General features: G+C 54.2%; 2 protein-coding genes across 5 annotated transcripts; both read right to left on the reverse strand.

The window, feature by feature from the left end:
- LOC102178997 (small integral membrane protein 24) lies at nucleotides 6-7043 on the reverse strand. Of its 3 annotated transcripts, XM_005682582.3 has the most exons (6): nucleotides 6578-7025; nucleotides 5263-5504; nucleotides 3286-5122; nucleotides 2459-2564; nucleotides 2135-2200; nucleotides 6-972 (listed from the first exon to the last, which is right to left on the reverse strand). In XM_005682582.3, the coding sequence occupies exons 3-6, from the start codon at nucleotides 3350-3352 to the stop codon at nucleotides 807-809; spliced, it is 405 nt and encodes a 134-aa protein (XP_005682639.1). In that variant the 5' UTR covers nucleotides 3353-5122; nucleotides 5263-5504; nucleotides 6578-7025; the 3' UTR covers nucleotides 6-806. The 3 variants fall into 3 exon arrangements, with proteins under 3 accessions (XP_005682639.1, XP_017906306.1, XP_017906305.1); XM_018050817.1 differs by lacking the exons at nucleotides 6-972; nucleotides 2135-2200; nucleotides 2459-2564 and having other exon boundaries at nucleotides 3367-5122; nucleotides 6578-7043; XM_018050816.1 differs by lacking the exons at nucleotides 6-972; nucleotides 2135-2200; nucleotides 2459-2564; nucleotides 6578-7025 and having other exon boundaries at nucleotides 3367-5122; nucleotides 5263-5815.
- Nucleotides 9503-18540, reverse strand: DOHH (deoxyhypusine hydroxylase/monooxygenase). Of its 2 annotated transcripts, none has more exons than XM_018050823.1 (5): nucleotides 18241-18540; nucleotides 14689-15019; nucleotides 12893-12969; nucleotides 11293-11533; nucleotides 9503-10213 (listed from the first exon to the last, which is right to left on the reverse strand). In XM_018050823.1, the coding sequence occupies exons 2-5, from the start codon at nucleotides 14960-14962 to the stop codon at nucleotides 9894-9896; spliced, it is 912 nt and encodes a 303-aa protein (XP_017906312.1). In that variant the 5' UTR covers nucleotides 14963-15019; nucleotides 18241-18540; the 3' UTR covers nucleotides 9503-9893. The 2 variants fall into 2 exon arrangements, with proteins under 2 accessions (XP_017906312.1, XP_017906313.1); XM_018050824.1 differs by having other exon boundaries at nucleotides 14689-15022.

The following is a 25457-nucleotide window of genomic DNA, read 5'->3' on the forward strand; positions in this document are numbered from 1 at the left end:
ATAAATAAAATGATAAACACCAGCCTTTATCAAAGTTCTCATTAGGAAATGGTTAACATCCAGGGCAAGGTCCAGAGCCTAAAGAAAGTGAGGAGAGCAGAGGAGGCTTGTCCCCTCCCAAGATGGTGCACCCAGAGGCACCCCACCCGTCAAGACCCAGTTTCTGGAAATGGAATCACATGACCCAAAAAGCCGGGGGTGGGGGGAGCAAGGCTTTCCCAGGAGGCAGCCCTCGGGCTCAAAGTTCAGGGTTCAGGACAGCAGGATCAAGATTGCAAGGGGAGCATCTGATCTGCCCAGCACCTGGGCACGGTGGAGTTTGGTCTCCCACAGCTGCCCGGGCGTTGCTCCCAGCCCCCGAAACTGTCTCCTCCTGGGGAAACTGAGTCCCCGGGGACAACGGAAGCCCTTCTGAAAGGCTCTCCCCCAAGAGGCAGTCCCTGGCCTATACTGGTCCGTCCTGAAGCTGAACGGGAGGGAGGAGGTTTTGGCCAATAGATGTCAGGCAGTGGGGAGAAGTGGGTGGAGCGGTGAGATTGTGGGGGTTGGGGGCTTCTCGGGAACCAGGGATGGTCTCCGAGTGCAAGAAGAATCACCAGACAGAACAAATCCTAACAATACAGACTGCATAACACATGAAGAGCCCTCCTTGGTGGGGAGTGGGCAGGGTTCCAAGCCTCTTCATTCAGGGCGCTGTACTCTCAACCTCAGATGGAGTCACCACAGTGGCTTCAGGTTCAGCTCATTGCTTCTAGGGTGTGGAAGGGGCATCTCTGGCGGGCTGCTTGGAGGAGGTGACTGAATCTTCACATGGCCGTGTTCTTGACTTTCTCGTAGTCCCTGCGCTCCTCATTTTCCTCTAGCTCCAGCCCGAAGTTTCTCTTTCCTTTCTTCTTGGCCTTTTCCCCCTTCCCAGCTTTTTTCTCCTCAGCCTTTTCCTCCTTCTCTGCCTTCCCCTTCTTGTCTTCTTTTCTGTAAGGACACAAAGACCCCAAACCTTGGTAACAAACCAGAGTCATTCCCACTTAACAGACCCTCACCTGTGCCAGGCCTTTACCTGTCCCAATGCTTTACAAAAAGTCTTTGCTGCATCTTCAAAACAGCCGCTACAAGGCAGCCTTGTGATTTCCATTTCACAAAGGCAGAACTAAGGTTCAGTTGTTCATTGGAAGAATGGATGGATGGATAGGAGAATGGATGGATGGGGGGATGGATAGATGGATGGGTGGATGGATGGGAGAATGGATGATGGGTGGATGGATAGATGGGAGAATGAATGGGAGGATTTGTGTGTGGGAGTGTAAACAGATGGATGGGGAAGGAATGAACCTGGCAGGGAGCAAACTATGAATTAGGAGCACTTATTGGACCTGGAGCCTCCAGCACATCCTGAGAGCAGGAATCACACTTTACTGTGGCTGAGCTGGGTCTAAACATAGTCCAGCCCAGACCCCTCCCTCAGGCATCTTGGGCTCAGCTGAGAATCTTCCAGCCAGGATAGTCTCCTCCCAGCTCCCAGCTCCTACTCCTGTCCCCAAACCTTTGCCGAAAGTTGGGGTTCTTGCTCCATAAGAGCCTCCAGCCCTGAGCTCTCACCAGAGTCACATCTGGAAACAGGATCATGGGAGACCCTGAATCCAGGAGAGTCACCTACACCAAATCACACGCTTGCACACAGTCCCTGCACTATCCCACACCACCATCTTGTTCAACAGGCATTTAGTAAGTGCCTACCGCATGCCAGGCCCTGGGCAGGGCCCTGGGGACACAGCCTGGACCAAAGCTAAGTTCTGTTCAGAAACCGGTAAATGACTTAGACAATTTCAGTTGGCAATATGTGCAAAGATGCAGGGCTGTGTCAGAGAGAGCATCAGGAAGGCTGTTCGTCAGATTGGGCTTCTGTGGGGAGGAACCATCTGAACAGGGACTGGAGGAGAGACAGAGCCAGCCAGAAGATATGGGCAAAGGTGTACAAATCAGAACAAACAGTAGGTGCTAAGGCCCTGGGACCAGAGTGTGCTTGAAGTGTTCCAGGACAGAAAGAGGTCATCAGTGCACACCCACCCCTCCTGTCCCTGAGAGACGCCTCATACAGACCCACTGACCACACACTCTCATGCTCACGCAGCAGTACCTCAGATCCACCTCCTCATATGGGTTGGGATGCATCCTGAATGAGGGCCGCTCTTCATCCTCAGCTCTGCAGAAGAGATGGGAGTCGGAGGGGTGGGGATGGATAAAGGGCAGGAAGTGGAGACAGCCTCAGTCTCCCCCAGATTGAAGGAACTCCAGGAAGCAAGAGCCGGTGGGCGGAACTGCATGACTGTCCTGGGCTGGGGGTGCAAGGGGGGTAGGGGATGGGGAGACAAGGAAAGGGACCAGAGAGGGTCATGAAGTGGGAGGAGGTGCCCAGCACTTCGGGAGTGGGAGGGGAAGGGGTGAGGAACGGGGCTCCCACCTCGCTTTGGAGCACCAGAGGCGGTTGGCCAACATGAGAACGAAGACAATGAACAGGAACCCCACGACCGCAGCCAGGCCCACAAGCCAGGGCTTCAGATGGCGCTCTGTGGGGAACCGGGGGCAGTGGGGACTCAGAAACGGGAAGGGTGGAAAGTGGAGTATTAGTCCCTCAGTTGTGTCCGACTCTGGGCAACCCCATGGACTGTAGCCCGCCAGGCTCCTCTCTGTCTGTGGCCAGAATACTGGAGGGGGTTGCCACGCCCTCCTCCAGGGGATCTTCCCAATCCAAGGGTCAGTCCCAGGTCTCCCTGCATTGCAGGTGGATTCCTTACTGTCTGAGCCACCAGGGAAGCACCAGGGAAAGGTGGGGGCCCCCAAGAGGACAGGGAAAGAAGAGTGCAGGAGATGCTCAGACATTAGCATGGGCAACCTAGTCCCCCAACCAGGATGGAACCCGCGCCCCGGGCAGTGGAAGTGTGGGGTCCTAACCCCAGGACTGCCAGGGAAGTCCTTTTAATTTGTTTGCTTGTTTTTGCAACACCGCAGCTTGTGGGCTCTTAGTCCCCCGACCAGGGGTTGAACCCAGGCCTTGGGCAGTGAGAAAGCAGGGTCCTCAACACCGGACTGCAGGGAAGTGCCTCAGAGATGGGGTGGGAAGCCCCGAGGGAGTGGGAGAGTTGGGGAGGGGGCCTCCCTTCTCTTCTGCCTGTCCCCTCTCTTCTCAGGGTCCTTGGTTTCTCATCAAGTGGGGAGGGGGTGAGCCCATGTCCGAGCCCATCCCCCAACCCCTCCTCCCACCCCCCAAACCAGAGGTCAGAGCCTTACCCTTCTGGGCCTCAGCTGGCGACAGGAGCAGACCCATGAGCAGAAGCAGGATCCCTAAGGTCCCCATCGTGCAGAGGAGCCAGCAGCCGGGGTGCTGGAGTGTGCAGTCCCCCCGTCAGGGTCAGGGGAGGCCCTGCCCAGCTCCTGATAAGGGGGCAGGCGGGTCTGGGGGCGGGGCAGGCCCCGAGTGACGGCCCCTCCCTTTGCCCCACCTGGTTGGCATCCCACACCCTCTCCCCCGCCTTCCAGGAGGGCAGACTCTGGACCTGGTTGTAACGATTAACTCGGGAGTCCAGCCCCTGTGCTCTGTGTCCCACCCCTGGACAGCCAGCCTGCGGGGCCCCCAGGCTCGCCCCACAGGAGCAGAGCTGAGATGGCCCTGACCTTGCTTCCTGACTCAGTGCTTTTACCCCTCATTACATTTCTTTCTCTGCACACACCACAGACTTTTGCCACCTGCATTTTACAGGGAGGCCAGGAGTGCCAGGCTGGGCAGAAACAGCCAGCACTGGGATGTGAACAAGGTCTCTCTCGTCACCAGCTTATACTGCTTCATTGTGGCTCCCTGACCCCGGGGCACGCACAGCCAACTCCAGGGAGAGCACAAGGAGCAAGAAGGGAGGGGCCGCCGTCCACCTTCAAACCCTGGAGAATGGGGCCCCGGAGCCACTGATGACTCAGGCCCAAAGCTGTCCTGGGTGTCAACCTTGATCACTAAGTTGATTAGATAGATGGCCCTGCCTGGCAGAAGGGGGACCCTACCCCACAGCCGCCATGGGACAGCCACGGCCCAGGCACATGGCAGGAAGACTGGGGTGGGGAGGCCTGGCCCTTCTCCAGGCCTCTAGCATCACTGCCCCCTCCCTTCCTGAGCTCTGACCATGGCCGTGGTCCATGAGGGCCACTGAGTGGAGCCCAAGGCAAGCCCAGTCAGCCCAGCCCATCAGGCACACTGTGTGCCCTGCCGCATGCAAAGCTCGGGAGGGAAGTAGGCCCCTAGCCTCAGGCTAGTTAGGAAGTCAGGACCCCCAGAGACAGACCACCCCATAATCTAGCTGAGAGGACCTGGAGATGGAGGAGCCTAGGGGGCATGCCTCTGCTGCCCCAGGCAGGTTACTGGCTGGGCTGGCCTCATTCCGCAAAAAATTCTCTCCACTCCAACTAAGTCACATCTGGGCTGCATGCCTCTGTTTTCCCATCTGATAAATGGGTGGATAAGTCCTACCTCAGAGGACTGAATGAAATAAAATACAGAAAGAGCTTGCTTAGCATCCCACAACTCTAGCTAGGTGTTGGCCGCTATTGTTGTGAGATTTTTTTTTTTTTTTAATCTCCTTAGTGTTTTTGGTTTACAGGTTGCCCAGGGCTTGGTGGAAACTGGGCTGGGTTAGGCTCTGGCAGAATGGGGGAAGCCAGAGCATGCAAATAAAACAGTGTCCAACCACTGGAGCCTGCCAGCCAAGAAAGACCATGCTTTCTCTGTCAAGACAGCGCAGATCAGTGGAGAAAAGGCTCTGATGGGCATGAGTCCGCTTTATATTAATAAAACTGCCAAAGGGGTTGGAGCCGGCCTCCTGGGCCCCAGGGCAGGGCCCAACTCAGCCCAGCTTCCAAAAGGAGCTCCGAACTGGCGGATCTTTGAAGGCAATGGAGGGGCGGCGGGGGGCCCGGTCGGGGGCTTCTGCAGGGGTCCCCTCACCACCCCCACCCATGTCCTCCTCGCCCCGCCAGGCCAGAGCCAGCTGCAGGTCCAGCTCTTCCAGGTCTTCGCCCTCGGGGCTCTCAGGCAGCTCCCGGGGGGCGTCCTCCTGATCCGGCTTCGGGCCAAAAGCCCAGTCTGCGACAGGAAGGTGATGAGGAGCATCCCCAGGCATGGCCACCTTCTGCCCTCTTCCCTGGCTACGGGAGACCCTTGGGACCTCCCTCCCGCCGTGATCCTGCACTAGCCCACGCCAGGTGAGGTGGAGAGTGGCTCACCAGCCAGATCGTGGGCAAGGTCCTTGATGAGATGGCCCACAATGGCATAAGCCACGGCCACCACCAGGAACGCAGCCAGCAGCAGGTACAGCACGCCCCTGGGCAGGCGGATGGCGTCCAGCGGTGGCGGGCGGTACTCCTCATAGAGTGGCGGGGCTGGGCTCCAGTCGTCCATCCCCTCCTCGGCTGCCAGCCCCGGCATGACAGCCACCCGGAGCAGGAGAGGCCTGGAGGTGACCTGCCTGGCGGAAGTATTAAGGAGCTTTGCGTAAGAGGATTGAGGCTCGCCTGTGGCCACCATCTGCCTGGGTGATCACATTGCAAACCACTTCCGCCCACTGCCCCCCTCCCTTGCTCAGCAACAGCCACTGCCAGGTGCTACCGTGCACATCCATCACCCCCCACAGGGCCTTAGCACAGGTTGCTCCCTCTTCTGGGAAAATCCCTACCCTTCTGGAGCTGATGGTCAAGATGGGGAGATAGGGGGTTTCCCAAGTGACTCAGTGGTAAAGAATCCACCTGCACTGCAGGAGATCCAGGAGATGTGGGTTCCATCCTGGGTTGGGAAGATCCCCTGGGCAGAGGGCATGGCAACCCACTCTAGTATTCTTGCCTGGAGAACCCCATGGACAGAGGAGCCTGGCAGGCTATAGTCCACAGGGTTGCAAAGAGTCAGACGTGACTGAAGTGACTTAGCATGCATGCATGCGCGCACATGGTGAGATAGGCTCTGAGAAAAGCATAACCTTAGAGTAATGACTGTATTGTGTTAGAAAGGGAACAGTGGGGCGGCCCTGGTGGTCCAGTCGTTACGAATCCTCCGGCAAATGCAGGGGGCGCAGGTTCAGTCCCTGGTCTAGGAAGATTCTACATGCCACAGGGCAACAAATCATGCTAGTGCCTGCAAGCTGCAACTAATGAACCCCTGTGCCACACGTACAAAGCCCACACGCCCTAAAGCCTCTGTTCACCACAGCTTGAGAAAGCTCCTGTGTGTAGCAATGAAGACCCAGTGCAGCCAAAATAAATGAGATTTTTTTTTTTAAAAAGAGAAAGTGAACAGTGGTTTGAGGGTGGGGTGGGCGGGAAGACCACCCTGCCCTCAGTGGTTTGAGGGCAGCATAGGGCTGCTAGGAGGGAAGTTAAAGTTTGCAATAGGGAAGCCGAGGTCACGTTCAGCTGATACTTGACCAGAGACCCAGAGGAGGAAAGGACCAGTCCCGGCAGTACCGGAGGGAAGAAGTTTATTGGATGCGAAAGCCCTGCAGCAGGACCGACTTGGACTTGGTGGACATGACCAGACTCGGGGGCTTACCGGCGCCCTCCGGTGGCTGCTGTGGGGAAGACAGACTGTGGAGGTGAGGGTGGGCTCTCACTCAGGTGCTCACAGGCGCCCTCTGGTGGCTGTTGTGGGGAGGACAGATCCTGGAGGTGAGGTGAGGAGCCAGGGGATGGATGGGCCAGAGGGATTGCGCTGGTTCAGATGGGCAATAATAAGGCTGGACCAGGTGCAGGCAGAAAAGTGGGGCGGAGTAGGCAGAGCTGCGGCAGACTTTAAACTGATCAAACCCTGGTGTTGGCAGGCTGAACACCTGGAATGACAGGAGTTTCCAGTTCCTGTAGGAGGAGCCCCACTGTGGGAGGTAGTAAGTCTAAGGACTGCTAAGTTTGGGAAGCCCCATCAGCTAATTGGAGGTATCCAGACTGGACCCTGCGGAGAAGGCAATGGCACCCCACTCCAGTACTCTTTCCTGGCAAATCCCATGGACGGAGGAGCCTGGTGGGCTGCCATCTATGGGGTCGCACAGAATCGGACACGACTGAAGCGACTTAGCAGCAGCAGCAGCAGACTGGACCCTGAGTCAAGAGCTCCAAGGACGTTCCCCCACCCCCACCCAACGGCTGGAGTCAGGACGGTGGGTATCATTGAAGCATAGATGGGATTTAAGCCCCAATAGTGGATGGCTGCCGTCCATGGGGTCTCTGAGTCGGACATGACTGAGCGACTTCACTTTCACTTTTCACTTTCATGCATTGGAGAAGGAAATGGCATCCCACTCCAGTGTTCTTGCCTGGAGAATCCCAGGGACGAGGGAGCCTGGTGGGCTGCCGTCTATGGCGTCGCACAGAGTCGGACACGACTGAAGCGATTTAGCAGCAGCAGCAGCAGCAGCAGTGGATGAAGCTGCCCGGCTAGGATGTGGGTGGGGCTTGAGGACCCAGCCCTGGGCCAATGAAGGATAGGAAGGGGAGATGAAGGACCAGAGGCGGGGCCCCTGAGAAATTCCCAGGAGCAGAGGGGCTGGGCGGTCAGAGGCTGCCCCGAGGGGGAGAGTGCAGACTGTGGTGTGACAACGAGATTTGGACACTGGGAGGCCACACTGTGGCTTCCCTAGTGGCTCAGCAGTAGAGAATCCGCCTGCAGAGCAGGAGCTGCAGGAGACCTGGGTTCAATCCCTGGGTCAGGAAGATCTCCTGGAAGAGGGCATGGCAACCCATTCTAGTGTTCTTGCCTGGAGAATCCTCATGGACAAAGAAGCCTGGAAGGCTACAGTCCATAGGTCACACATACTCGGACACGATGAAGGGACCTAGCACGCACTCACAGGTCACCTGTGGGCAAGGACAGTTCTGGGGACTTGAGGGGCAGTCCCAGTTGGAGCCGGTTTGGGAGAAAACCAGCTGGCAAGGGCCTGACAACTTCCTAGGGCTTATGGGGGCGAGAGCTGGAAGGCATAGGGTCTGGACTGTGTGTGATGGTGGTTGTTTTTCTGCTCTTAAATTACAGGGACTTCCCTGGTGGTCCAGAGGTTGGGAATTTGCCTTGCAATGTGCGGGCCATGAGTTTGACCCCTGGTCAAGGTACTAAGATCCCACATGCCAGAGGGCATGGGGCCCTGGGGAAAAATGGGGGAGGGGGCTCGCAGCCAGCACCCGAGAGTGATGCTGCAGGATGACAGGAAATCTGTTCTTCGTCCTGGCACCTGACTCAGAGCTCCCAAGAACCTGTGATTTCCCGAGTGATGGGATGAAGGAAGCCTCCTCTGTGGTTCATAATCAGCCTCTTTCCACCATACCTGTGTCACCTGTGTGGGGGCAGCTTTGGGTTGGGGGGCCCCAGTGGCATAGGGAACCTACTCTTGGATAGAAGGATGGAACTTTCAGCTCCACCACCCCAGGTAGAGGGCTTCGGGGTGGCTCAGATGGTAAAGAATCTGCCTCCAGTGCAAGAGACTCGGGTTTGATCCCTGGGTCAAGATGCCTGGGAGGAGAGCATGGCAACCCACTCCAGTACTTTTGCCTGGAGAATTCCATCGACAGAGGCGCCTGGCAGGCTAGTCCACGGGGTCACAGAGTCGGGTATGACTGAGACACAACTGAGTGTACCCCGGGGAGAGGGGCTGGGAACTGAGCTAATTGCCAATGGCGAATGATTTAACAGACCGTGCCCATGTTGAAAACCCTACCGGAAAGGGCTTGGAGAGCTTCCGGGCGGATGAAAGCATCCGCCCCAAACTCCACGAGGACAGATGCTCCTGTGCTGGAGACCCTCCTGGACTTTGCGCCTCTTCATCTGGCTGTTCATTTGCCTCCTTTATGATAAATAGGTAAGTAAATTGTTTTCCTGACTTGAGGGGGTGGTGGGAGCCCCAAATTATAACCAGTCGATCAGAAGTATGAGAGGTCCAGACTCGAGACCAGCGTCTGAAGCAGGGCAACTCTGCAGGTCTGACCCCTGAACCTGGAGGGTCTGCACTTACTCTGGGCAGATGGTGTCAGCACTGAACTGAGTTGTAAGACACCCAGCTGATGCCAGTGTAGAAATTGAGAATTTCTTGGTGTGAAAATGTGTCACACATGAAATGAATTCTCTTGTTAACACTCATTTTACAAAGCGGTAAATGGGCTGCTAGAGACTGCAGGTGGAGGAAGTAGGGGACGGAGGTGGGATGGGAACTCATAGCCCAAGCTCTTAGCCATACCACAAAACCCGTTCCCTTATGTCTCCAATAAAGGCTAGTGAGGATGAGTCTGACTTGGAGGGAACTGGCTGGGCAGATTTTATTCCTGGAAATTGATGGTGAAACGAGCACTGGCTTGTGGTTGGTCACAGTCTCTGGGGCAGGGAAGACGCCAGAGCTGAGCTCTCTACACGCCTTTGTCCCCCACACTTAAGATGTTCCTTTAGAGCTGCCATCCCTCACCTCTGCTGCCCCCAACACACTCTGAAAGTCATCACTTGGCAAAAATAATTTAATAGTCCATCTAGGCTGTGTCCCTGGGACCTGCTTGCCCTCCCTAAGCCCTTAGCTCCAGGCCACCCCACCCCACAAAGGACAGCTCCAACACCCCCAACCCTGGGGGCCTGGGTTTCCCCACAGTGCCTTCCCCGCACCCTTTCATTCCTAGAGAAGCGGGGCCACTGCCCCCCGACTCCCCCAGACGCAGCTTTGTTCCCACAACCCCTCAGTCCTCCTCCCCTCGTACTCAGTGGCAGAAGTGACTTCAGCGTGGCCCCCAGGAGCCTGCGATCAAGATGCAAAAGGGGCCGGAAGACAGGGAAGCAAGATGCGATTCACTCCAGCATGGTTTATGCACCAAGTCCAAAAGGGAGACCCCCCGCGAAGGCCCTAGGAGAGGGGTGAGCGCAGCCGCTCCAGCCCGTCCGCATACTGGAAGGTCGACCCCGTCTCATACTCATACATGTCCAGGGCCACCTCGCAGCTCTCCCGCACCACACGCTCAGGGTCGGCCACGTGGGCTCGCAGGGCGGCCAGGCAGGCAGGCCGGGCGATGGCCCCCAGGGCCTCGGCACACTCGTGTCGTACCATGGGGTTCTCAGTGGGCTGTGCCAGGGCCGCTGCCAGCTGGGGCACTGCTGCCTCGTGCTGCATCTGGCCCAGAACGTAGCCGATCTCATGGCGGAAGAGGGCGCTGCCGCAGCGCAGGCCTACAGGGGAAGAAGGTTGGGGTCACCACAGAGCGAGGAGGGGGCGGGGCACCGGGGGACAGAGGGACCGAGAGGGGTCGAAAGGGGTTTCCCGTATCTGGGAGCACTCCCCAACATCCCCACCGCCAGTCACGGAGTTCAGAGGTGGGACCCTACGCCACCAGAGGGACTGGGGAAGCAGGGTGGGCCCATCGGGCTCTGGAAACTCACCCCTCCCTCCCCACTCCCCGGAGGCCAGACTGGGCATGGCCGCTCCTTCCCGTCCTGTCCCCCTGCACCCCGGCTCCGTGTTGTGCCCACACTGCCACTGCGATCTGCAGGCGTCTTATACATTTGTGCTTCTGGGTCATTTCCTGCATGATCCCCACACTCCATAGAGTCTTAGTGACCCTGACAGGCAGAGTCCCAGGCTTTTCACCAGCACAACCAAACAGAGGGGCCAGATTTCTCCTGCTAGGGCCCCAGCCTTGGACCCGGGAGGGACCTGCCTGTGATCTGATGTCCTCTGGAGGCAGACCTGGGATTCGAGGCCAGCCCACCTGACTGTGCAGCTGCTGCTCCAGGCAACCACCCAGGACAAACCCACACCTGCCCTCTCTGCGCTCCCACCCTGGGTCCATGTGGTGGTGATGTCCCAGCATCTCCCTGGCTAGACAGGAAGCTCCAGGAAGGCAGAGGGGCTCTGAGTGCTCTGTGGACCAGAAGCAGCCACCTCAGGAGTTGGGGAGGGGAGCAAGGGACCCCAGGATTCCCAGAAGCCCCTCCTCTCCTTTTCTGCTGGATGAGCCACAGCCCCTCAGACCTGCACAGGGCTCACTGCAGAGCTGAGAAGAAAATGCCACCAGCAACAGTAATGGGGGCCCCTGGGGTCAAACCCAAACTCTGCAGCTGAGACTGCTGTGTGACCTTGGACAAGTCCCTCTGGCTCTCTGGGCCTAGGCTCCCACCACGGAGAAGTGGGGGTAATAAGAGTATCTGCCCCGGGATGCACCTGTCCAGGATGCTATGCAGCTCTGTGCGACAAATATGGCCACGGGGGCCAAGGGGCCCCGACCCCGACCCCCGAAGCCCCTCCTCACCTTCGGCCAGCGCCAGGGCGGCCTCCTTGCCTCCCGTGTCGCGCAGGGCGAACATGGCTCGGTATCGGTCGAAGAGCGGCCGGGCCTCGTCCAGCAGCACCTCCCGCAGCTGCCCCAGGTCACGCTCCTCAGCGGGCGGGGCCGGGTCCACAGAGAGGTAGGGCCCCTGGACCACCGACTCCCCACTCTGCTGCTGCAGCCACTCCAGCCGCCGGACAGCCAGCTGGCATGTCTCGGCCACCTGCAGGGAGAGGGGCGCACAGGCGGCCGCTGGGGATGGAAGGGAAGGGAGTGGACATGCCAGGTCCCCCTCCAGCCCCCAGGGCTCCCGACTTAGCAGGGACAGAGCCCACAGACTCTGGACTAATTGATCCTTCCAGGCTGGAAACAACCGGCAGGGACTGCTGTGATCAGGGAGTGACAGGAGAACAGTGGGTCAGGAGGAGTCACTCGGAGGTGACCAGTGAGAAAGGCATCAGGTGGGATCAGCCAGTGCAAAGGCCCCGAGGCAGGACCGTCAGGGGGAGCCAGCAACAGACATGACCTGAGGGCAGGCCTGAGGAGGCCAGACTGCTTAAGACTGCTGTCCTAAAGGTGATGAGTCCTGAGGCACAGAATAGGTTAATAGATGATGGATAAGTAAATGTGATCCCTCCACACACAGGAGCATCACTCAGCCCTGAAAAGGAGAGAAACCCACCCACCTGCTACCACATGGATGGACCCTGAGAACAGGTGCTCAGTGAGAGACGCAGACACAGCAGGACACACAGGGTGTGACTCCACTGATGGGATCAGGCAGATCCCAGACACAGAGAGTGGGTTCCTGGTGGTCAGGGGCTGGGGCAAGGAATGGAGGAGTGACTGCTGATGGGGATGGGGCTTCCTTTTTGGGGGATGGACTGTTCTGGGAATCAGACAGTGGTGATGGTTTTATAACTCTACGCATATACGAAGTCAAAGTCAAAGCCGCTCAATCGTGTCCGACTCTCTGAGACGCCACGGACTACACAGTCCAGTGAAATTCTCCAGGCCAGAATACTGGAGTGGGTAGCTTTTCCCTTCTCCAAGGGATCGTCCCAACCCAGGGTTCAAACCCAAGTCTCCCACATTGCAGGTGGATTCTTTACCAGCTGAGCTGCAAGGGAAGCCCATGGATGTACTAAAAACCATCCAAATGACCACTTTCAGGGAGTGGGTTTTCTGGTATGTGACGCATCTCAATAAAGCTGTTGTTTAAAGAAAAAATAGGGACGGCGGCAGGGAGAGACTGGATGACGCTGGGTGGAGGTGGAGAGGTGGGTGGGTTAGGAGATCTACACGATGGAGGGACTGCCCGTGGGAGGCTAGGAGAGAGGCGAGTGGGGGCTGGGCCAGCACCAGTTGAGCAGGGTGGCTGTTACATGTGAATCAAGAGTTCACTTTTTAAAAAGTATAAAGAGTTCAGTTTTGCCCAAAGGGGCAGTGGCTGGCGTCCATCCTGACTGCAGCCCTCTCTTGGCATCCCTGGGCCAAGTGGTCACCCTGGCAACCAGACACAGGGTCCGAGGTCAGTTTCTGGACCTGAGATAGGGTGGGGATGGGGGTGTCGATGTGTTACCTCGACAACAGGGTCAGTAGAGTACTGCTTCAGGATCTCCAGGACCTCTGGGTCCCCAATGGCCCCCAGGGCCTCCCCTGAGAAGAACAGGGCAGAGAGCGTACATTGGCTGGTTAGGAAACACCCCAGATGCCTTCCCCCTCACCGCCCCTACCTGTGTCCTGTGGGTGGGCCACCCAGCCATGAGTTTTGGAGCAGAGACCAGTCCATTCCTGAATGAATCTGCACCAGTGAGTGTCCCTTCCCCAGAAATCAGACTTTGCTGGAACCTGGCTGACTCCACTCTGGCCCACACCCCTAGAGCTCATGGCCCAGAGGGGAGATGCAGATAAGCGTGTCCTTACAACTTGGGGACATGGGTGGCGAGAGCCAAGAACTGTCCACTGAGTCGAGTCCATCATGGAGAGCCCCGAAAACCTGGAGGAGGTTTCTAAGCTGCGATGTGGGCAAGGAGGGTCAGCAGACAGGCACCATCCTGCCTCAGGGCCTTTGCACCGCCCAGAACCCCTTTCCCCAGACAACTACCTAGATTACTCCCTTACTCCACTCGGATCTCTGTCCAGCAATTAAAAACAGTAATGCTGGACTTCCCTGGTGGTTCAGTGGTTGAGATTCCGAGTTTCAAACGCATGGGGCGCAGGTTCAATCCCTGGTCAGGGAACTAGGATCCCACATGTCCCATGGAAAGGCCAAAAAAAAAAAAAGGCAACACCTCTGGCACCCCTTCCCAGGCTTTATTTTCCTCCTTGACACTTAGGTAAGCGTTTGCACCACAACATGACTGGGTATTCCAGAAAACGACACACACGAAATTGAGGTTTGGGCTCGAATATTTCTCTGTAAGTAGAGCTCCCAGAGGAATCCATGGTTGGGATCCTGAGAGGAGTCCGAGGCAGCCTGACAAAGCTGGAGATTATCTCAGGGAATATTCAAAAGGACCAAGGACAATCATAAATGGAACCACAGCCCCTCACTGGCTATCTGAGTCTCTTGCGAGAATAGCACCTGGCCCACAGTAGATGGTCCATGAACATCTGTCCAGGGAATTCCCCGGCAGTCCAGCAGTTAGGACTCTATGCTTTAGCTGCAGAGGGCACAGGTTTGATCCCTGGTTGAGGAACTAAGATCCCACAAGCCATCTGGAGTGGCCATTAAAAAAAAAAAAACTGTCCAGGAAGTGAAGTGACTGAGTAACCTTGGGTTGGCTGGCTATGGCCACTGCCTGTCTTCGTATGAGCAAAGAACTGTATTTCCATTTTTAACTGTTTTTTTTTAGTCACTCAGTTGTGTCCGACTCTTGGCAACCCCATGGACTGTAGCCCGCCAGGCTCCCCTGTTCATGGGATTCTCCAGGCAAGAATACTGGGATGGGTTGTCATTTCCTTCCCCAGGGGATCTTCCCGACCCAGGGATCAAACCCAGGTCTCCCGCATTGTCTGTGTATTTTCTTTTAATCAAAGAGACAGGGACTTCCGGTGGTCCAGTGGTAAAGACTCAGCTTCCAATGCAACAGGTGCGGGTTCAATCCCTGGTGAAAGACCTAAGATGCCACACGCCACATGGAGCGACCAAAAAAATAAAACCAAAAAGGGATCACGATTTACGACTCATGAAATTCACATCTCAGGGCCCATAAAGCTGGACTGGCTCGAGGCAACACCCATCCATTACCTGGGATTTACCTGGCTCCCGTGCTTCGGCAGCAGAGCTGAGACATGGGGTAGAGATAGTCGAAGGCATTCACCACCCACCCCTTCCAGCGCTCACCAAGTACAGCCCGCACCCCGTCTGCTCACCTGCCTCATGGCGCACCATGGGCTCCTGGCGGGTGTCCCGCAGCACGTCCAGCAGCACGGGGATGGCCCGCCGGTCCTGCATTTGGCCCAGGCAGTAGGCCAGCTCATGCTTGAGCAGGGCTGAGTCATCATCAAAGGCCCGGCTGATCCAGGAGATGGCCACTGGACCCCCGAGCCCACGCAGTGTGAACAGTGCCCGGAAGCGGGCCTGCAGGGGCTGCCGAGGATCAACCAGCGTCTGCCCCACTGCCTCTACCTCCTGCTCCGTCACCATGGTGATGCCGCCTTCCTCCCCACTTGGGCTAAACCAGGGGACTCTCAGCTTGAGAACCTGCTGGGAGGGGAAACCGAGACGCCAGGTTAAAGGTGCCATTTGCTGCTAGCTGACTTGTTCATCTCAGAGTTAGGACCTCAGCGGGGTGGTTTCCAAACTGCTGAACAGCCTGGGTGCCTGGGTCCAGCCCTGCCTACCTGCTGTGTGGCCTTCCCTAAAGCACTTTTCTCTCTGGGCCTGCGGCCTCTATCTACCTCACCAATGAACTCCACTTGTCTGCTCACCACACAGCAGCCAGAGGGGCTGTGGAGACTGGTCCCCAATACGGCCTTCAGGGACTCTCACCTCCTGGTGTTTGTGGACTGTGTGGACCTCACGCCACACCCCAGTGAATAGGGCTGACTCGGGTGAATATGGGAGAAATGGCACTGTGACTTGGGAGGGTCATAAGGACCCTGTGGCTTCCTCCTTGTGGCTCCAGGGGCCCACATGGTGGAGAAACTGAAGCCTCCCACCAACAGCCAGGTGAGAGCGGCGGCTTGAGAGCAGCTCCCCCAGCCCCAGTCCAGCCCTCAGATGTCGTAGCCCAGCCAGGGTCTGCACGCAGCCTCACAAGTGATCAAAACCACAGCCACCCAGCTAAACCAGGCCCAGACCCCTGACCCACAGAACTGAAAATTAGTGTTACTACTGTTTAGAGCTGCTGAGGACGTCCCTGGTGGTCTAGTGGTTAAGAATCCGCCTTCCAGTGCAGGGGACGCAGGTTCCATCCCTGGTCGGGGAGCTAAGAGCCTACGTTATTGTTGTTGTTCAGTTGCTAAAACTCTGAAGGCAGGGACTGAGTGCTAGTCACCCCTGTACACCCAGCACACAATTCCTTAATAAGAATAATGACCACAGACTTCCCGGGCGGTCCAGTGGTTAAGAATCTGCCTGCCAATGCAAGGGACGCTGATGTGATCCATGGTCTGGTAAGCCTGCGAGCCACAGCCGTTGAGCCAGAATGCTGCCGGACTGAAGCCCACGAGCGCCCTAGAGCCTGTGCTCCACAACAAGAGAAGCCACTGCAATGAGAAGCCCCCACACCGCAACTAGAGAGAGCCTGCACGCAGCAACGAAGACCCAGCACAGCCAAAAAATGAATAATAAATTTTTTAAAAAAGAAAGAAAAAGAAGGGACTACCCTGGCTGTCCAGGGGTTAAAAATTCACCTTCCAACGCACAGGGTGCAGGTTCCGCCCCTAGCTGGAAAGTTGAGATCCCACATGCCTCGTTGCCAAAACACCAAGACAAAAAACAGAAGCAATATTGTAACAAATTCAACAAAGACTTTAAAAATGATCTACATTAAAAAAAAAAACTTTAAAAAAAATTTAAAAAGAACAATGACCATAACAACAATAGCAACTGACATTTACACAGGACGTGCTACCTGCCAGCCATCTATTCTAAGCCCTTACATTCCTAAACTCGCTCCATCCTCTCCATGACCCTTGAGACAAGCACCACGGTCGTCAGTGTTTTACAGGAGGGGCCACCCAGCACAGAGAGGTGAAGCACTTGCCTAGGAACCCAGTGAAGAGTTAGAGATCCCGGCAGCTGGGCTGAGGGTCAAGGTCTAAACCATAAACTCAGGGTTGAAATGAAGGACTAAAGTGAAAGGACACAGCTGAGGCTGGTCTTCACCCTCCAGACCAGTGAGGACGCTTCGTGAAGCTTACGAGCAGGCTGTGGCTCCCAGCAGAGTCAGGAGGGCCAACCTGGTCTAATAAGGGAGGGGCAGTTGTCTGAGCACAGGTGACTATCAAAGGAGGTGGCACTCAAAACAGGGATCATCAGGGACTTCCCTGGTGGCCCGGTGGCTAAGTTTCTGAGCTCCCAATGCAGGGCCCATCTTTTAACCCTGGCCAGGGAACTAGATCCCTTACGCCAGAACTAAGATTCGGCGCAGCCAAATGAATAAATAAATAAACACAAAAGAGGGACCATCAGAAACTGCAGAAGCCAGGCGTGAGCAAGCTCATTGTTCTCCAACAGATGAGCTGTGACCTGTCTGGGGTCACACAGCCAAGTCAGGACTCCTGACTCCCAGTCTGTGCAGGGCCTCCTTCAAGACACAAAGGAGAAACACTGTTTTGTTTCTTGCTGTGTCTCCAAGGCCTAGCACAGTGTCGTCACCACAGCAGCAAGCACTTAAGTGTTGTTGAATGAACTGATTATCCACTGCCTGCCAGGCAGGGTACTGAGTGCCTTATACACAGTATAAATCTGTATCATCTGTAAAACGGGTGTAAGGGGCACAGGGAACTCACTGAGTTGCTGCCAGTGGAATTACGCCCACAGAGCACTTAATACCACCGCTGGTACTTACTATGCACTTGATAAAAACAGAGCTGCTGTTAAGTTACTTCTGCATGTAGCCCAACATCCACTTCTGTGCTCAGGAGGGTAAGGTGTGTGTGTCCCGGGGTACACCTGGCCACCTGTACGCCCACTACTCATACTTCTAGGTCCATTTTTTCAGTGGGAAGGGGGACAAGGCTGTGAACGTGGGGTTACAGAGATCAGTCCCCAACCAAGGCACGGGGAATCCGCTCGCCCCTGCGAAGGTGTGTCTCAGAGACAGACTTCAGTGAAGAGTAAGGGATGGAAGAAGGGAAGTTCGGAATTCCCGAAATCCGCTCCCTCTAAACCGATTCCCAACTAAACGACCTCTGATAACTAAACCCCCGCCCCCGCTGCCGCTAAGAGGCAGGTCGCCCCGACACGGCATCACTCGGGGCGGCTCCCAGGACCCCCCAGCGACGACCGGCTCCCCAAAGCTCCCTGGAGGAGACTCCCAGGAACTGATGTCTCATGGCATCATTGACTCAGTGGACGTGAGTTTGAGCGAACTCCGGGAGACGGTGAAGGAAAGGCTGACATGCTGCAATCCATGGGGCAGCCTGTGTCAGACACAACTGAGCGACTGAACAGTAAGCTCCGTTTACGTGTCCCCCAGTACCTGATCCTTCACAGTTTGGTTCTCCCAGAACCCCGAGAAAGAGGTCACCCAACACGGGACCTTCCCCGCGCCCCGCGTGCTGATTGCTCACTGCGCGCATCGCCGGAGACAGGGCCTGCAGAACCGGAGCGAATTAGTTCGCCGGGACCTCTCAGAAGGGAGGCCTTTCTGCTTCCCAGCGAAAGAATCTTAGGGCCGAGACCCCAGTGAGGCGTCCTCCCCGTCCCCCTCGCCGCCAGAACACCCCGGTGAGCTACCAGATCGGAGGACCTACCGAACCCGCCCGCTCCGCGTCTGCTGCCACCAACACTTCGCCAGCCGCCACACTGCTACAGCGCTCTGGGGGCAGCCATCTTGCCGCCCACGTGACCAGGCCGGCCGGCACCAACGCAGCCCCGAGGGAGGATCCAATCTAAGGCTCCGCAGCATGAGTGGGCCCGCAAGCGCGAGTCAGCAACGGGGCCATAGCTCACACTCACACACCAGGAGGAATCTACGGGCACTTCTCGGGGAAACGGAAGGGCAGCTTCCATCCTTTCCACATAAGAGATTTTCTCTCCGGCCTCCCCACCCGATCCCGATACGACGAATGGAAATGGTTTGTCCCGATTCTGCCGAGAGGTGGGTGGGGTCGGCAAGCGACGCAGCTTGCTTATTGTTCCTGGGGCGTGGTCAAGTCTCAGGGGCGTGACCAATGGACGAGGTAAATAATGCTGCTGCTGCTGCTGCTGCTGCTGCTGCTGCTGCTGCTGCTGCTGCTGCTGCTGCTGCTGCTGCTGCTGCTGCTGCTGCTGCTGCTGCTGCTGCTGCTGCTGCTGCTGCTGCTGCTGCTGCTGCTGCTGCAAGTCGCTTCAGTCGTGTCCGACTCTGTACGACCCCATAGACGGAAGCCCACCAGGCTTCCCCGTCCCTGGGATTCTCCAGGCAAGAATACTGGAGTGGGTTGCTATTCCCTTCTCCAATGCATGAAAGTGAAAAGTCAAAGTGAAGTCGCTCAGTCGTGTCCGACTCTTAGTGACCTCGTGGACTGCAGCCTACCAGGCTCCTCCGTCCATGGGATTTTCCAGGCAAGAGTACTGGAGTGGGGTGCCATTTCCTTCTCCAGGGGATCTTCCCGACCCAGGGATCGAACCCAGCTCTCCTGCATCGCAGGCAGACGCTTTAACCTCTGAGCCACCAGGGAAGCCCAAATGCTAGACAGGAAGGAATGAAAAAACGGACTTGACCTAATCATTTATTCATTCATTTATTTATTCATTTAACAAACACTTTATGGGACTTCCCTGGTGGTCCAGTGATTAAGACACACTCCCAGTGCAGGGGGCACAGGTTTGCTCCCTGGTTAGGGAACTAAGATCCCACATGCTGTATGGCGCTCCTCCCCGCCAAAAAAGAAAACAGACAGGAGGGACCGTGGGGGCAGAGAGAAGTATTCAGATGCTGAGTTAATTTTGAAGGTGGAACAAACAGGATTTGCAGCTGGACTGCATATGGCATTTGGGAGAGTTCTGATCAGGATAGGCACAAGGTTTCTGACACCTGAAGTGAATGGAGCCACCATGAACCATCCACTTGAGTTCAGTGGCTCAGTTGTCTGGACTCTGTGACCCCATGGACTGCGGCGCCAGGCTTCCCTGTCCATCACCAGCTCCCAGAGCTTGCTCAAACTCATGTCCATTTAGTGATGCCATCCAGCCATCTCATCCTCTGTCATCCCCTTCTCCTCCTGCCTTCAGTCTTTTCCAGCATCAAGGTCTTTTCCAATGAGTCAGTTCTTTGCATCAGCTGGCCAAAGAAGTGGAGCTTCAGCCTCAGCATCAGTCCTTCCAATGAATATTCAGGACTGATCTCCTTTAGGATGGACTGGTTGGATCTCCTTGCAGTCCAAGGGACTCTCGAGTCTTCTCCAACACCACAGTTCAAAAGCATCATCTTCGGCGCTCAGCTTTCTTTATGATCCAACTCTCACATCTATACATGACTACTGGAAAAACCATAGCTTTGACTAGACTGACCTTTGTCGGTAAAGTAATGTCTCTGCTTTTTAATATACTGCCTAGGTTTGTTACAGCTTTTCTTCCAAGGAGCAAGCACTATTAACCTCCCTATGCTAACCATCCAGTTAACTCTACTTCTGAAATAAGAAATAGACTTGGAATTCAATCACTTCATTCATTTTACCACTTTGTCTCCAGGATGCTGCCTGCAAAGAAAAGAGAGCTTGTAAGGGATTATGCCAAAAGAGTAGTTCCTCAAAAAGGTAAACATAGAATTAGCACAAAAAAGTGAAAGTTGCCCAGTCATGTCAGTCTCTTGTCTCTTTGCGTGCGACCCCATGAACTGTATAGCCTGCCAGGCTCCTCTGTCCATGGAATTGTCCAGGCCAGAATACTGAAATGGGTAGCCGTTCCCTTCTCCAGGGATCAAACCCAAGACTCCCACATTGCAGGTAGATTCTTTACTGTCCTGAACCACCAGGGAAGCCCAAGAATACTGGAGTGGGTAGCCTATCCTTTCTCCAACAGATCTTCCTGATCCAGGAATCGAACCAGGATCTCCTGCATGTGATCCAACAGTTCCACTCCTAGAGAGAATTGAAAGCAGGGACTCCATAGTTGTACACCCATGTTCATCACAGCATTATTCACAGTGACCTCAGACCTTGGTAACCTCTAGCATATTTTCTCTCTATGAATTTGACTACTCTTGGAAGCTTAGCAAGTGGGATCAAACAATATTTGTCCTTTTGTGCCTGGTTTACTTTGCTGAGCATAGTTATCCTCAGAGTTCATCCACACTGTAGCATGTGTCAGAACTTCCTTCCTTTTAAAATTTCCTTCCTATTGCATGAGTGGACCACATTTTGTTTATCTATTCATCCATCAGTGGACACTTGGATTGTTTCCACCTTTTGGCTATTGTAAATAATGCTGCTATGAACATTGGTGTACAAAGAGGTATACCTCTTTGATTCCCTATTTTCAGATCTTCTGGGCATATACCCAAGAGTGGACTTTCTGGATCATATAGTAGTTCTATGTTTAACTCTTTGAGGAACTGCTGAACTGTTGTCTATAGCTGCACCATCTTATGTTCCCACCAGTGACAAACAAGGATTCCAATTCTTCCACTTTCTCATAGAAACCCTTGTTATTTTCTGTGTTTTTTTTTTTAATGTACACCATTTTAAAAATCTTCATTGAATTTGTTACAATATTGCTTCCATTTTATGTTCTGGGTTCTTCTTCTTTCTTTTTCTTTTTTCTTTTTTGGCTAAGAGGCATCTGGCATCTTTCTTTCTCAGGAATCAAACCCATACCCTCTGAATTGGAAAGCAAAGTTGCAACCACTGGACCACCAGGGAAGTGTTAGGGAAATTAAAATGGAGGAAGTCCTGTTCAGACTTCAGAAGCAGGGGAGCAGGCCTCTGACCTGCCTAGACACTGCTGGGATTCTGCGCCTGCCTCCAAGCACAGCAAGCCAGACAGCACTTCAGATAAGAAAGGAAGTGAGTCCTGGAATCTCTTAAGCTTCTGAGGATCTGGTCAACCCTCTGGGGTTTAAGAAGTCTTATGACTCACGAGGTGAAACAAACAGCATTGTAAAAGTTCAAAGAAAAACTGGAGCTAAAATGTTGCGCTCAAACTGATGATGATATCATTTTCTGCCTGGGATTAGAAGTGGGTGTGCCCGAAACTGCAATTTGAAATCTTACCAGTTGGTTGGACACACCACCTGGGACCTATCCTGTTAACAAGGGACTTCCTAACGCTGTTCAAGTCTGATGTTGGTCAGCCGAATCTGGTGATGTGTGTGCTGTTACTTTTCTCTATTGTTTCTATTTCCTTTCTTTGGAAAAAAAAATTATTTTCTTAATTCTGGCTGCCCTGGGTCTTTGCTGTTGCTTCGTGGGCTTTCTCCAGTTGCAGTGAGCAGGGACTACTCTTTGTTGTGGTACTCAGGCTTCTCGTTGCAATGACTTCTCTTGTTGCAGAGCTCTAGGCACACAAGCACCAGTAGCTGCAGTTCCTGGGCTCTAGAGAGTTATGGTGGACAGGTTTAGCTGCTCTGAGGCATGTGGGATCTTCCAAGATCAGGGATTGAATCATGTCCCCTGCATTGGCAGACAGATTCTTTACCACTGAGCCACCAGGAAAGCCCTCTATTTCCCTTTTTTAATGGCTGCATCTTGAAATTAAATCAAATAATCCTCTATTAAATATTGGAATTATTTATTGTGTGTTTGACAAGTGGTTTGTTTTCTTAGGGAATCCTTTGAACCTAAAAGGAAAGTAAAACTTTGGCAAACAGGAAGTCCTGTTATTTTGTTTTTGATAGTAGCCATCCTAATGGATGTGACGCATGCAACTTGTGGCTCAGATGGTAAAGCATCTGTCTACAATGTGAGAGACCTGGGTTCGATCCCTGGGTTGGGAAGATTCCCTGGAGAAGGAAATGGCAACCCGCTCCAGTACTCTTGCCTTGAAAATCCCATGGACGGAGGAGCTTGGTGCAGGCTACTATCCATGGGGTCGCAAAGAGTTGGGCACGACTGAACGACTTCACTTCACTTTAAAAAGTGAGATATACTGATGAATGGATAAAAGGATGGATAAATACAGAATAGGGCAAAAATAGCAAAGTGTTCATTGAGAAAGTGGACAGTAGGCATATGATAATTCATTGTAGAAGTCTTTCAATTTTTCTGTGTACTTGAAAGTTTTCATTATAAACTGTTCGAAAAATAGGTGGTGGGGAAAAGGAGGGCAATTTCTATTCTCCATGTTTCAGCATTTCAACGTTAAATATTTGAAAAGTGTTTTTAACTATTAAATGAGGAATCTTTGAGTCTGCAAATCCATTTTGAGGAATTTCACTGACACTAAGAGTAAAAAAAAAAAGTGAAAAAAGAAGCACTCGTTTCCACATTATTTGAAATGGCAAAAAAAAAAAAACCCACTAACTTCCTCCTTTGCCTCCCTCAGCGTTCAGTTCTCATCATCACTCACTTGGACCAGTAAAGGGGCCTCCACCCTGGACACCCCCGCCCCACCTCTCTCCATTCCCCCACATTCTGTCCTCCCCTAGGAAGCCACCTGAGGGCGCCTGTGAGCACCAGCGACAGCTCCCACCCTCACCACCACAGTCTGTCTTCCCCGCACCAGCCACTAGAGGGAGCGTGTGAGCGCCTGAGTCAGGCACGGCCTTTCCTCTGCCCACAAGCCCTCCAGGGCTCCCACTCAGGGCTCCTGAGTAAAAAGCCTGAGTCCTCTTGCAGCCCTCAAGCCCCTGCACGACCTGCCCGTCCTCTCCCAGCCTTCCTTTCCTCCCTCTCTCCCCCGCGCCCACTCTGCTCCAGAAACGCAGCCTCCCCGCTGTTCCTCCAACACACCAGACACAGTCCTGCCCCAAGGCCTTTGTGTATGCTGTGCCCTCTGCCTGGAAGACGTGTTCCTCCAAACACCTTTGTTCACTCTTTCACTCAAGTGCAAGTGTTTGCGCCTTCACGCAAATGTTACTTCCTCCAGGAAGCCTACCTGAGCGTTTTAATTACCTCAGCCTTTGCAGTCCTTAACCCAGTCCCCTGATTTATTCTCCACAGTATCTGTATTTTACTGTGTGTGTGCTCACACTCACTTTAGTCGTGTCCAACTCTTTTCGACCCCATGGACTGTAGCCAGCCAGGCTCCTCTGTCCATGGGGATTCTCCAGGCAAGAACACTGGAGTGGGTTGCCATGCCCTCCTCCAGGGGATCTTTCCAACCCAGGGGTCAAACCCATGTCTCCCACGTTGGCAGGTGGACTCTTCCCACTGAGCCACCCAGGAAGCCCATATTTTACTGTACATTTTACTTAATTGCTTTGTTTCCTGCTTTCACCACTAGGACACACTAGGATATAAGCACCATGAGAGCAGGGATTTATGTCTAATTTGTTCTCCATGATGAGGTACAATGGTGTGCTGGTTAATGAACAACCTGGAAAAAGTAATTTAAAACCCTGATTTTCAGTGTTTGCCAATTCTTGGGGTGTAAATATTCCCATCATGGCCCATTCACAAAATTCCTGATAGTATCTCTTGTGCGTCAATGTATATTGACTCACTAAGTGGATCCCCAACTGCTATTCCATGCTTGGCACAAAATAGATGCTGAAGGACTTCCTTTGTGGTCCAGTGGTTGAGAATCTGCCTGCCAATGCAGCGGACACGGGTTTGATCCCCGGTCTGGGAAGATTTCACATGTTGAGGGGCAGCTAAGCCTGTGCGCCGCAACTACTGAGGCCGGAGGGCCCTGGAGCCTGAGCTCTGTCGCAAGAGAAGCCACTGCAGTGAGAATCCCAGGCACTGCAACTAGAGAGCAGCCCCCTCTCACTGCAACTAAAAACCCTGCACAGCAAGGAAGACCCAGCACAGTCAAAAGTAAATAAATAAAATTATTAAACAAACAAGCATGAGGTCCGTGAATGAAAAACATCAACATGCCATGCACAGCAGAGAAGTCTCTTTGATAGGCCAATGGCTGATGTAAACATTCAGTCATTCATGTTGCAAATATTTATTATCTGCTGCATGGCAGGCACTGAGAACGAGCAGGCTCTGGCCTCTTGGAGCTGATATCCCAATGGTTGTTACTTTCCTTTTCATGTTTTAAGTTTTATTGGAGGATAGTTGATTTAAAATGTTGTGTTAGTTTCAGATGTACAGCAAAGTGACTCAGTTATACATGTGCATGTCTTCATGCTTTGTAAGATTCTTTTCCCTTACAGGTTATTACAAATATTGAGTAGAGCGCCCCAATCTTTGAGACAAGCATATGCTACTGGCAGGATCAACCAGGTAGGGGGAGCGAGCACGACGACGAGGAGCCGGGCGTGCCGGTGGGGGGGTGGGGAGAGGCGCGAGCCGGGAGAGAGAGACCCCCGCGAGGTGAGGAAGCCGAGAGAGGAGAGGGGGGGCCGGGAAGGGCGCTCTTAAAAAAAAAAAGCTGACATTAAAAAACTAATTTATTTATTCATTTTTGTCTGTGCTGGGTCTTCCTTGCTGTTGGGGCTTTCTCCAATTGCGGTGAGTGGGGGCTACTCTCTAGCTGGAGTTTGTAGACGTCTCATTGTGGTGATTTCTCCTGTGGAGCACTGGCTCTAGGGCTTGCTTCAGGGGATGTGGCGCACAGGCTTAGTTGCTCTGAGGCATGTGGGATCTTCCTGGATCAGGGATCGAATCTGTCTCCTGCATTGCAGGCAGATTCTTTACCACTGAGCCACCAAGGAAGCCCTTTATTTTTTGGCGGGGGGGGGGGGGGGGTTGTACCTTGGGGCTTGTGGGATCTTAGTTCCCAGAGAAGCAGGGATTGAACCCTGGCATGTGTATGTGTGCTAAGTCACTTCAGTCGTGTTCGACTGTTTTCGACGCTATGAACTATAGCCGTCCAGGTTCCTCTGTCCATAGGATATCCCAGGCAAGAGCACTGGAGTGGGTTGCCATGCCCTCCT

The sequence above is a fragment of the Capra hircus genome, chromosome 7 (assembly GCF_001704415.2).
Source record: "Capra hircus breed San Clemente chromosome 7, ASM170441v1, whole genome shotgun sequence".
In the NCBI taxonomy this organism is placed as follows: Eukaryota; Metazoa; Chordata; class Mammalia; order Artiodactyla; family Bovidae; genus Capra; species Capra hircus.